The following is a 13,929-nucleotide window of genomic DNA, read 5'->3' as shown; positions in this document are numbered from 1 at the left end:
TGGGACATTTATAAAAAGTTTTATTTTTAATTAAGGTACAGCAAGGATACTAATCCAGTGGGTTAAGATCCAAAATAGCCCCCCCCCATGCTGCTTAGGTAGGTTTCCATGATACTGTATAATCATTAAATATCCTCTGACAATAGAAACTGTAATTAAAGTCAGGGGCATAGGTGCATAACTGTTGTATGCAAGCAATACATAGCTACACCAGTGATGAACACTTGCATGATTTGGCAATTTCATCAGGAATGAATAAAATGACATATACTAAATAAAAAAATACCATTAAGAAGCTCAATAAGTGCAGGGATCATCCCAGACTTTGCAAGTAAAGCTGCACAGGAGTCATCCGTAGACACCGTCCCAATCATTATAACCACTTCCAGTACGAGGTCATCCTCAGCCAACCCTGACAAACAGAAATATAGTAAGTGTCCATTATGTATTGTTATGTAGACATTACAAATGCACCAATATATTAAACTTCATTTTGATAACATATGTTTGACAGACACAGAAGTAACCTTTTACTTTGTTCTGTTTGGTGAGTGGATAGTTTTTTACATAAACATGGCATTGAAGGCCTATTTCTATTTCCTGTATTGGTCAGTATTTGTATGTAATTTGTATAATTGATATATACACTCATGTATTGTTCAGCACAGCAAAATATGCCGGTTGTTATAAATACAAATAATAATATACTCAGAAAATACCATCACAATATTCAGGAAGTTATAAAGGTCAATTTAAACACAAACACATCTGGTTAATTAAATCCCTTCTGGCAAGAATTATTCCCAAACTGGTGCCACGGTCAACCTTTCATTACAGAAAAAAATAATGAAGGTATCAAATATACGTGCGTTGTATGTAAGATATAGGTGTTGTATCTTCAGGATCAGGTTTACTGTTATAGTGAATAGTACTCCCAGGTGCCTGTATTCTTAAAGGAGTTGTTCACCTTCCAACACTTTTTTAGGTTCAGCTGGTTTCAGATAGTTCAACAAAAGTATTTCCAATTACTTTCTATTTTTCTATGTGTGACTGTTTTTCTAATATTGAAATGTAAAGTTTAATTTTTCACTAAAGCAGCTCTGGGAGGGGGTGGGTGCCGACCCTGTAAACTGTTCAAAATTGATACATTAGTTGATACATTTCTTATCTTTGTCCCTGCTGAGCAGAATCCCTGAGTTTCATTCCAGGCAGCTGTTAGAATTGATACAATAGTTGCTAATAATCCACAGATGCTGCTGGGAAATGTATCAACTAATGTAGCAAATTCTAACAGGTTAGAGTCTGCACCTGAATTACAGAGCTGTCAGACCTAAAAACCAGAGACAGGGACATTGATCTTTAAACTTATATTTTGAAAAAAGCAGTAAAAAAAAAAAATGGAAAGTAATGAAAAGTCTTTATTTCTGGGGAATAATCTGAAAATAATTGGACTGAAAAAGTAGTTTGGAAGGTTACAGACGATGAAGGGGGTTTCCAGCAGTTCCATCTTTCATACAGTTTATCACAATTATAAGGAACTTTTTTTTTTAAAAAAAAATGTTTTATTACCACCATTAAAAAAGAAAATACTGTACGGTCCAATGAAAGGAAATAAAGAAGGAAAAAAAGATAAAAAAAAATTCTCAGTATTGACAATAAACTATGATGGGATGTTAATTAGACAGGATAAATTGCAGATGATAAGATTCCTCCACCCCATAATTTCCTTTCAAACCACTTGTAACATAGGTCAGGAACATTTCTAATTAATTTATCATAACTTATACCGGAGTTATTTTGTCAGGATATATTTGACCGCTCAGAGAAGTCAAGCACTGCTCAGTTTAATATGGCTGTACAGGTATAGGACCCGTTATCTGGAAACCCGTTATACAGAAAGTTCTAAATTACGGAAAGGCCATCTCCCATAGACTCCATTTTATCCTAATAATCAAAATTTTAAAAAAGATTCCTTTTTTTCTGTACTAATAAAACCGTACCTTGTACTTGAACTAAGATACAATTAATCCTTATTGAAGGTAAAACCAGCCTTTTCAGTTTATTTAATATTTACATGATTTTTTTAGCAAACATAAGGTATGAAGATCCAAATTATGGAAAGATCTGTTATCCAACAAAAACCCCAGGGTCAGCAGCAGCATTATACACCCGCCCAAAGTCTTAAAGTATGCCCCAGTGCCAATGGCATATGGGGAGAAAAGATTCAGACATTTTTTTTTTTCTTTACAAGCTGGAAAGAATCATTTAAGCATGGAAAATAAATTAAGTCTTACATGTCCATCAATGTTCACAGTGATTGGTAAAATTTAGCAATTCTTAATAACTCACCTCCTGTTGGTCATAAAATATCTTACATCTAATATTTCATCAACGAAAATAACATATGTACCTGGTTTAAGTTTGTCTTTGAGGTAAGGTACAAGTTTGTACTCTTTGAGAACAAGTTCCCAGTCCAGGTCAGTAATAGTTAGATTGGCCAAGGTCCCAAGACATTCAATAACAAATTCCTCTTCTTCGTCATTTGTAATCTGAGCAGCTAAATCACCAACATAGTCCTGTGTTCAAAGTGACAACAAATTACTAAGCGTAGCCCACATTCATGTGTGTAATAAAAATAAGCTTTGACATGTGCTGGAGTATAATTTATTAAAAAGAAACAAAGAGGGAAAGATTTTATCTTAGAGAAAGTTTAATACAGGCATATGAATAACGCTCTGGGGGTTGAACACTGAATACTTCAACTAACAGACAATTCTTTCCCTTTGAGTCCTTGCAGAAATTAATGGTTAATTGTATGCTGAATTATCTTTTGAAATTAAATAAACCCAGTCTCCATGAATTACAAAAACTTACTATAAACAAATTTTTAGTTTGTCCATCATGTTGGGAAATATTGCGAATCATCTTCATCAGCAAAGGGTCCTTAAATTTCAGGGCTTTTTTCATCAACATCTTCAATCCATTTCCTAAAGAAAAGACAGTTTTATGAATATCTTGTATATCTACTACAGTTCTCTTCTTTCTTGTCTGCGTGTTTGATGTTGAATGGAACTGTCAGATCTGCTTGAATGGAGCAGTAAAATAGGAAAAACTATCATTACTGAAGCTTTAATTCTAGTTGGGGCTACATGATGGCCTGACTAGGTCTCTTGGAGCAAACTGGATTGGCCAGCAAAAGTAGCAGCCCATATAATTCCCAGCAATATGATAACCTCACACATACACTAAAGCTGGCCATAGACGCAAAGATCATACGATTTTCGGACCGTGTGTGGAGAGTCTCAACATTTTTCGTCCGGCGGAGATCAGTCGTTTGGTCAATCGGACAGGTTTGATTTTGCCCCGACCTTCCCGCCGGAGCCCATTGTGATCTCATTGTAATCCGATCGTTCGGCCATAGGGCCGAACGTTCAGATTACCCCCGATATAGCCATGCCCGTTAGTGGCATATCGGGGAAAGATCGGCTCGTTTGGCGATGTTGCCAAACGAGCGGATCTTTGCATCTATGGCAATCTTAAGACTAATCTAATTTGATCTCAAAGTGGTGACATATTAACAACAGTTAAGGACCAATAACTTTACTTGCTTGTGCATCTGTGATCCATGGATTCCCATGCAATATTATGCAATTTATAACAAAGTCAGAACTACATGGACAGAATGTCTGTTTCTGTTGCCTATTATTTTAGTTGCACTTAATTGACTTGTCATTTAGTTGTGTTGGTCATGATCTGAGCGCTTATTTACAATTAAAACAGAGCCAAACGCACAAGCACTAAGAGGCACAAAATCTTACAGGCCTTACATGGAGCACTTGTGTCTGCTATTGTAGAGCACAAGCTGCACTATATGCTGAATTTTGATGCATAGTTACCACACATAAGCGAGCCCAGTATTTAATGCCTGCCATAAGCTTAAGATAATTACAGGCTTTCTAGTGCCTTGCTTCCTTGGCAGTCATGCTTGCTGCAGGCCCCTTTGGTCTCAATTTCAAGGAATCCCACTCACTGCAAGTCTGCACTTGGACTATAGGTGGCCATACACGGGCAGATAAATCTGCCGATATCGGTCGTTTGGACCGATTTGACAGCTTATCTGCCCGTGTATGGGGGCTTCCGACGGGTCTTCCCGATCGATATCTGGCCACGATATCGATCGGGAAGGTTGGATTTCTACCCGACCGACCCTTCGGAGCCCCTTGGCGCATCATAATTCGATCGTTCGGCCATACGGCCGAACGTTCGAATTACCCCCGATATAGCCATGCCGTTAGTGGCATATCGGGGAAAGATCCGCTCGTTTGGCGATGTCGCCAAACGAGCAGATCTTTGAGTCTATGGCCAGCTTATGCCCTCAATCTTGATACCCTTAGATCTTAGCCGTGACTGTGGAGCTACCATTGTCTCCTATCTAGTCACTTACCTTCACATATTAGTTGAGCATTTCTTTTATTGGCGGCAAGATTAATGCAGAATGAAATCAGCTCAAGATCTACTCGTTCTTCTGAACTTTCAAACAGCATCTTCATCAGCTAAACGAATAAAAAGGAAGCCTTTAAATGGAAGTTGTAATAATAAACCATCACAGTTAGGGTGTAAAAGGGCTAAAAGGAGCCAAAGAACCCTTCACAATGCAAGGGATGCAACATAAAGCCTCCCTTAAAACAGAAGGTATTCAGACCCAGAGAGTGAAGCTCATTTATATGTTTCACATACTAGCCAACTGGTGGGGTTTGGGGAATAACATATAATATTCAGTACAGTTAAGAAGCTTTGCTCCTCTGCTTAGCCTGCCTAACTGTAATATGCGTAATAATATGCACTGCATAATAATGGTAACTTTGACAGTGTTGGGTGACCAGATCATCTAGAAGGGCTGTACTGATTGCAATTTAAATGCAATCAGTGCAGATCAGCAACATGCATTTATTGGTGTCTCTGATGGTAACTTTATGATAGTGTAAACATAGATAAAAAGGACTAACTGCATGCTACAGAATCAATTAAAACAAGGAAATTATTAGATGTGAACGAGCCCTTGATAAAGGATATTACTTGTCAGATTGCTAACAAGTGGCCATATTGTTCTTGCACAGCTGAAATTGAGTTCAATGCACTGTATGATTTAAAGGGACACATTTAAGATAAACTCGTGAAATTATTTAGATGATTACAGGGCGTATAAAGGATTTAGAATGACCAATTTCCATTCCTTTGGTGTTAGCTTCCCGTACAGTACAATTGGTACTTGTTCATAATATTGTATTTACTTTGGCTTAAATAAACTCTGGTCCAGACAGTGTCTTATCTTAATCTAGTTATATGTAAAGAAGCTAAAAATCAACATCCCTTCCACGCAGCAGAGATTTACACAGTCCTGCACAGCAAAATAATCATTTCCGAAACAATTCAGAGCATAACATGAAATGCCCACAGTCAGCTAGCTCCACTTTGCTTCTACTTACTCCAGAGAGGAATCCGTCAGAATTCAGCTAGATGGCGGCACTTGCAATGTAACATAACTTGACATCTTATAGGCGGCTTCTCACTCACTGAACACATTAGTATAACATATGAAGGGGGTAAGACTGCGCTTATCCAGCTTGATGGATGCTCCTTGCCAGTAATGTTATTACTAGAAATGACTGATTGACCCTTGGTTGGATGTGATGGATGGTCCTTGGTAAGAGTTCTGACCCAGAGGAGCATATGTGCAGATAAATGCCTAGGCTGCCTTTGAAAGCCTTTGATAATCTACTTGGATTCCTCACGCCCTATATCTTCTGCCTTTATACTTTCTACAGATGACTTTTGCCATTTTCTTTTTCTAGTCTGTGGAGTAACTGACAAACAATGTGTCTGAGATCCATACATATATATTCCTTTGTAAGCTCTTTACTCTCACAGTAGGCAAAGCCAAGTTGAGATCTGTAACCTACATTTATCTGCTGCTGCTGAACAAAACCTCCCATGGAAAAGTGCATTATCAATAGAAATTAAAATTAAGTGTTATCAGTATAAAAAGGGTTTACATGTTAGGAATTACCTGCTTCCTAGTCTGGAGTCTAGACTATGCAAAATAAACACCATGGAGTGAAGAATAAAGGCTTCCATTCTTATTATAAGTTTATTAATGAGTGTTATCTATTATATCCATAAACAGTGTACATGGAAATAATATCTTCTGCAATAAAAACATGTATTTTAATTTGCAACTGTCATTCTGAATAGTATTCAAGCTAGAGTTTCTTTTTATATAATACATTCGGAAACCTATTATCCAGAAAGCTGCGAATTACAGAATGCCCATCTCCCATAGACTCCATTTTATCCAAATAATACAAATTTTAAAAATGTATTTCCTTTTTCTCTGTAATAATAAAACAGTACCTTGTACTTGATCTTATATACTAAGATATAATTAATTTGTACTGGAAGTAAAACCAGCCTATTAGGTTTATTTAATGTTTACATGATTTTCAAGTAGACTTAAGGTATGAAGATCCAAATTATGGAAAGATCTATTTTCTGGAAAACCCCAGGTCCCGAGCATTCTGGATAACAGGTCCCATTCCTGTATGAATAAATATGAACCAGGCAGATCAAAAGTCATAGCTGTTTAATATAAAACAATCTGTGCTGCCCAATATAGTGATTAACCCATCTGTGAAATAAATTCTGAATTATGTATTGAGTTTGCACATACACACGCAAAAAAATGTTTTTTCATGTTTCATAGGGAATAGAAACCGTCCACAATGTGGAACTGGTTTGTTTATTGAGGAACGACTTAATTATGGAAAAACGTGATTGACAGCTTTGTCTACGATGTCGGTGTATGTAGAAATAAAAAGGAAATCTACTTCAGGTTCAATTAACTTATGCAACCTGTCCCTTACCAGCCTGTTTGCTTTAAAGCGTGGTGCTAAGGAGTCTGCGTTGCTTATTATGCAGTTTTATTTAATATGATTGCGACCCGTGGCACTTCAAAAGCAGGCATAATTGACACCCAATGGGAAATATTAACATTGAATTTGTCCTGCTTTAACCGTGCCCATTGTCATCTTTTACTGATTTAGCAGGAAGGCATTAAATAGGGCTGCAGGCGCTCAGAAGAGGTAAGTAGGAGCTTAATCAGACAAGTCCCATATTGAGTATCGGATACCACGGGGTCCGCACTAAAATCACTGTGTCTAGACTCTCTGGCACCTGACTTCACTTATTTACCAGTGACCAGAGGCCAACCCCTACAGCTCTTTTTGTTCGCATACACCTCTGCCTCCCTCCTATCCTGAACATCTTTAAGTGATTATGCCGCAGCTCTGCGTGCCTAAGGAATCCCTTTTTAGATCAGCTAGTCCCTTGATCGACTGTTTGAAGTGATGCTCTGCACTCTGAACTTGGCCAAAAAAAAATGGTGACTAGAGAGCTAGGGGTCTAGGAGGGAGGGAGACCCTGAAGAGAACCAAACTTGGGATCAAAGCCTGTTCTGCAGAAAGACAGTTGAGCACAGAGAGCACATGTGGGCAGCAAAGACTCCTTTCACAGTGCCGTGGTAAAGCCAATATTAAATATCCCTATGACATCACTGCATTGCCATGCCCTTCGTTTGGCCAGGCTATTACCAGTAAAATATTTTGTAAGCATCTGGTTGGCATTTGCACCCATTAAAAATATAATTTTCCAGAGGCCCAAATAACAATGAACTGTTAATGCTTTCTCTTGACTGTTACTAGAATAACACTATTAGCTCTTGACCTCTGGTAGGAGCAGAACCCTGTAGAATCACTAAAAACATTGAGTCAAATTAAGGTTTGATAAATGTTTTTATCCTTCAAAGCTCCCACAGATGTAATGGAAGGCATGTTTGTGTATCTTGTCACTTTATGTCCATCATACACTAAAATTATTTCTAACGAGACTGTAATAACATCAAATTGCAAATACGTCATGATATGGTTATAGCCGAGTTATTACAAGCCAGTGTAAGAGGAGAGTCTGTGCAAGGCTGGCCTGGGTGCATACAATCCTCTGGATTCATCAGGGAAAATGATGCACTGAAATGATAAAACTATGCTTTTTAACTCTAGCAAAGCCCAAATCCCCCAGTCTCAGTACATGAGCATGTGAATGATTAACTTGTCAGTAAAAGCACTAGAATATATTGTGGCAATATAAAAAAGGGTAATAATATTCACAAAGTCTCTATCATTGATTCAGTCTGCAGAGAACCCGGTTTAATGATATAAACGCACAGTTGAGGGTAATAAGGGTGGAACAACTAATAGAATTACAGTATGTTACTATAACATTATATAGTAATTATTACTAAAATCTTTTTTTTTATTTTACAATCTCAAATTCTGGCTAAATATTTAATGTGAACAATCATGTAAAGAGCATTAAGAACTAGTAATACAGTAAATCATCAGGATGAACAATCAATTCTATACAGTAGATGCAAGTTGCAGGCTAAGGATGTGTGACACTGTACTTCATGGAATGGAATCAGTTAACCACAAACCAGTTATCCAGAAAGCTCCCATCTCCCACAGGCTCCATTTTAATCAAATCATTTCAAAATTATTTCCTTTTTCATTATAATAATAAAACCGCACCTTGTACTTGATCCTAACTAAGATATAATTAATCCTTATTGGAAACAAAACCAGCCTACGGTATTTGGTTTAATTTATGTTTAAATGATTAAGCAACCAAATCATGGAGCACCAGGAAGCATTTGGGGTCATATAAAAAATCCAAATTTATTGAGAATAATCATAAAATCATGTTGAGCAAACAAGTGATTTTATGATTATTCTCAATAAATTTGGATTTTTTATATGACCCCAAGTGCTGCCTGGTGCTCCATGATTTGGTTGCTTAGTGGATACAGTATTCAACGTGTTCTTCCGGAAACGCGTGCATGTGTCAGCACAGACGGCAAGGTCGACATACATTGTGTTCGGGTGAGTGCTCTCTATTATCTATTTCCTATATGTTTAAATGATTGCAAGACCCGTTATCTGAAAAGCCCCAAGTCCCGAGCATTCGGGATAACAGAGCTTATATACCTGTACTACAAAACAGGCACTGACAGGGGACAAGTCAATATCTGCAGTTTTACATAATTCCTGGTGTTGCCAGCCAGTTGGAGGGTCCTATGATCACGATTCTAGAAAAAAAGGATTCTCTGCCATATTTCAGCAATTTGAGGCATTTATAATGCACCACTGCCATCTTGTAGGAATCTTGGATAGAATTACATCTGGGCATTACTTCAAAAGCTATAGAAGGAGGAACTAGAAGCATTTTTTTCAATTTAAAACAACGATGTCCTTAAAAAGTAAAAAACTACCTCTCTCTGTGCTTCAAAAGAGCCTAAAAATGGTTGGGACAGGCTACCCCCTGGGCAGGGATAAACTTCAGCAAATCCACAGAAAATGACAGTTACAATAACCCTGTACCTATAGCCTACTCCTGTTTCTATCAAGTGTGCTACATGCTTGAAATGCTGACAGCAGGGTAATGTGCATCCCATAAGTAAGGTAGTACCAAATGTCTGATACTGGGTAAGGGATGCAGGAATCTGTTTCATTGCTATAGGCAGCTGCAGTATTCTCCCATACTGGGTTTTGGATAGGCATGCAGAATCTGACAGCAGGGGTCATACAAACAGCAAAAGAATTAGGTAGACCATCAAAACAGACTAGGCTGACAAGGGCGTATAGTATAGTAACAATTACGATCCTTCCTGCAAAAGATCTTTCAAAGAAAGATTGCTCGTTTCAATACAGACGTGTAGAGCTAAATTGTCAGATATACGGGTAGAAACAAAAGAATTCTAACTGTATCTGACGATTCAGCACTAACAATGGGTGATGTTTGGGTGCCTTCAAAGGCACCCAATCGAAATTTTCCATCCAGCCCGACCGACGAGCCGACCAACATCCAAGACTTCTGCTGAAGCACCGAATATCATAAGAAAATTTGTTTCGTACTATATTATCTATGAGTCTATGGCTACCTTAAGGGCAAGGGTGGAGATTAGTCTTTGGGCGACTAATCTCCCTGAACTGCCTCCCCGTCGGCTAGAATGGCACTCAGAGGGATGGCAGTCAGAGGGAAACTTCGGGCGACTTTGGAAAACTAAGCGATTCAAGTGCCATCCAGCCAGCGGTTTATATTCTAGCCAGTGGGGAAGCAGTTCGGGGAGATTAGTAGCCCGAAGAAGCGATTTGTTGCTGGGCAACTAATCTCCCCCAGTAGCTTTGTGCGCCCCTGCCCTTAAAATAAAAGGGATGTACAGAAAGCTAAGCAGGGTACATGTAAAATAAGATCGCAAGAGCATCCAAAGTAAAGGATTTGGATGATTGTCCAAAAGAAAGCATATTAAGAGCATATTGTATTGTGTTTGTGAATGCAAAACCTGTGCAAGTACCTTATACACTACCCTGCAGGATATGTGTAAAGACTGTACCACTGCTAAGACCTTAGGGCCATGGCAGACCAGGAGATCAGCTGCCAGCGATAAATCTCCTCTTCAGTGGGTGACAATTCTCCTGCAAATACTTTCTCACCAGAAACAATGTAAATCGCCAGTGGGAAAACATACCTGTAGCTTTGGGTTTCCGAATAAGGGCTCTCATACCTGTTTAAGCAAGAATATTATGTAACATCGAAGTAAAAGCCATAAGAGTACTTACTTGGGGTATGCAGTCCGTGTAGGCAAACATGGATTTAAATCGATCATCCATACTTATATGGTAGAGAATGCACATCACAATTTGCTTGTAGTTTTCATTATCTGAAAAATGGTGGGGAAAATGTGGAAAAAGTTGAATGGAAAAAACAAAAACAATACTACAAAATGTAGCAATATATATGGCGCCCAAAGTATAATTTCTCAGTTGGGTGTGATAAGTAGTTTATCGTTAAACTCAAAAGGGAGCTGGCAATCTTTGACCACCCAGCAGCTGTGGTACTAAGTCTCACAAATATGACAACGGAGCACCAATGATGGGGACATAATCCCTTTGTAATAATTAAACTAATGCTTCAGACACATGCATGTAATACAGTGTTTACTTCCATATTTTGTTCATGGCAGGCATAATCCATTGATACCGGTTTGTGTTTGCACACTGAGCACCTTGACAGCTTGAGAATGAAGTTATAAGGGAGATCTTTGCAGGCACAGAAATTTGATCATCTAAATACTGGGATCTTTAAAACAAAGCTGCTATCTCATCTTCTGTTTTAAGTAAGCAATAATGTAAACTTTCTTTATTCAGTGCAGATTTATTCCTCCATTTATAGTTATGGCTGCTTGTGTTATTGCCCTTAAAAATGTAACTTTAAAGGTTGCGCCTTCATGTAGGCCCAACTAAAACATTATATGCATACAGAACACGAGGCTATAAAACACTATCCCTAAGAACGTGTAATATTTCCAAGAATATTTCGCCGAAGAGGTCACTTATTCCCATTACCAAATGGTCATTAGCAGCTGCTAAGTTTTTATAGATATAACTGCTGCCATAAACGACGTGAAGTAAAGAGTAGCAGCTGGGATAAAGCTGGATCAGCTAGGTGGCAATTTTAATAATGAATTTTCTGCCAATTAGAAGAGGGAAATGGATTCCAGTGGGTTAGAATTAAGCCACACTCTGTTGTACGGGTCAGTTGCGGATACGTCCTTAGAAAAGACGAACAACACAGTGGGTGCTGAAGTTATAAAAATGCAGCTATGAATTGAATTGCCAATTTGGCACATTTAGAGTGTGAATGGCAAAGAAATAGTCTTGAAAAACACTGGTACAATTAAGAGATAAATGAAACAGCACAGGCTCAGCATTAACAAGGGAGTGCCAATTTGTTAAGCACCCCCAGTGAGTAGAAGTATACTTCATCTATAAAAAAAAAAAAATCGCTCAGGACCATCGTACTTGCTGAGCAGTGCGCAGCTGCCATCTTTTGCCATCAGTTTTCCTTGAGTGGTATAGCAATTCTATAAAGTCCTAATGTCCTAAGAATGGGCTCTCCCCAAGTCCAAGGAAGGAATACTGGGGATACTCGCTCATCACTTATGTTCCCAGCAACACACTGCAGGTTTGTATCATAATTGGATTTTTTTTTTTCAACTTTGATTTTTATTGATATTTATTGTTTCAAAATGTCACACAATGAATGACACTAACTTTTAGTATGCATTATTCCACAATGTACAGAAGGAACGGGCAAAATTGTATTTGTGCAACTTACGGCATGAACTACGTTATGTATAGAGTATCAGTGTTTCATGTTTTCTTCCTCTAATCCTGCTGCTATTACTTGTGCTTTGTACCTATAGTAAGTTGCTGATCCCCTCATATACTATGCCTAGAGCAGAGGCTAAGGTTTGTCCTTACAGATTTGAAGGCTCATTTACAAATATAACTTCAAAACTGGGCCCTATTTTGTGTGCAATTAAATGCTACAGTAATAACAAAGCTACAGAGAACAAGGTGCAGAGTAGCCAACCATGTAGCCACTTATCTCCTCCTCTGACCCTTTTCTCATTTCAGTATAACTACTACCAGGGAGTAAAACTACTGCTTGTATAGTGGATTTAGTTTCACCAGTTACACCACCAGATCATGGTGGAAGCCCTTTGTGGCATAGCAGTGATCTTAAAGTGATACTGACTATTTGAAATATTAATGTACGTTAAAGGGCAGATTTATTAAGGGCCGAATTATAAAAGCGCCACCTAAAACCTGCCGAATTATTGTATAAGTCAATGGGAGAGGTCCAGGGATCAATGTGGTGATGTTTGTAGCCTTCTTGACATTCGAGTTGTTTCAGAGAAAAAACTGGAATTGAGTTTTGTATAATTTGAATCAAATTCAATTTGAGAATTCGGATCTGTAAAATTCTGAGTTTTAAAAATTCAATTTTTTTAATAAATGTCCCCCAATCAAATTTCGAGTAAAATCCAATAAATTTAAGTTAAAAAAAACCTCGAAATTCGACGCTTGATAAATGTGCCTTCCCAACGTTACCTATAGGTCATGTTGACCATTTTTCACACATAGGTTTGCTTTTAATTTGAAATTTGTACTTGAAGTTCCTAAACCTGACTGTTTAACTGGCATGTTGAAAAGGGACAATCATGTTAGCAAGAGTTTCCAATGCTAATGGTTTATTGCTGTACAAATATGGCAGCCCCTCATAGAGGAACATGGGGGAACAGATTTAAAACATCAGGCACATTATTTTATGGCAAAATCATTAATATTATTAAAAGACAAAAAAAGGTTTAATTTCTGATGTCCGTATCTCTTTAAGGACAGCCAAAAAACAGTGTTAGTGTTAGCAACAGTCCTAAAAATGAATTATCTTTATGTGCGAATATGGAGGAGCATATTGTCACAGTCAATGGGAAGCCATTTATAACGCACATAGCAAACATCCACAGGTATGAATATTGCTGATGAACTACACTGTGATACAATTAAGTAACTATGCTACCATGCGGACTACAATAATCAAACTTTTTTTTTTTGTGCGATTTCGGAGGAGACCACACATTTTACATTCTGGTCAGTAAACAACTAGTGTAAAATATTTTCCAGGACTTCCAGTTCCCATAAAAATGTAAATCAAATGCCAAGACTAAAAACATTAACACAAATGGATCTACGTATAAAAAATGCCATTAAAAAGACCAAATTAACTTTTATTACACAAAATGGAAAAAAGTTGGGTGAGCCGTACTCTGTAATAAAATGGGCTTGTTTATTGAACTTAAAGCAATGAAACGGGGCAATAGAGAGTCGTCGTTTTTCAACATTCACATTGGGGCATGGCATGAATCTTTATGAAAAGAAAAGAACTTATAAATCGTGCAACTATTGTGTTTTTTTA

At 37.8% G+C, this 13,929-nt stretch overlaps 1 protein-coding gene across 2 annotated transcripts in view; it reads right to left on the bottom strand.

Moving 5' to 3' along the window:
* The window catches only part of kifap3.L (kinesin-associated protein 3 L homeolog), a 76,874-nt gene that overhangs the window by 22,989 nt on the left and 39,956 nt on the right, over positions 1-13,929 (bottom strand). For both annotated transcript variants that reach the window (XM_018256721.2, NM_001092562.1), the window contains 5 exon segments: positions 10,728-10,828; positions 4,445-4,553; positions 2,875-2,987; positions 2,411-2,576; positions 287-412 (listed from right to left, as the gene is read on the bottom strand). In XM_018256721.2, the coding sequence (XP_018112210.1) occupies positions 287-412; positions 2,411-2,576; positions 2,875-2,987; positions 4,445-4,553; positions 10,728-10,828 (615 nt within the window).

The sequence above is a fragment of the Xenopus laevis genome, chromosome 4L, assembly GCF_017654675.1.
Source record: "Xenopus laevis strain J_2021 chromosome 4L, Xenopus_laevis_v10.1, whole genome shotgun sequence".
Lineage (NCBI taxonomy): Eukaryota > Metazoa > Chordata > Amphibia > Anura > Pipidae > Xenopus > Xenopus laevis.
Note: the sequence above shows the minus strand (reverse complement) of the source record. Positions and strands in the feature narration are given on the sequence as shown.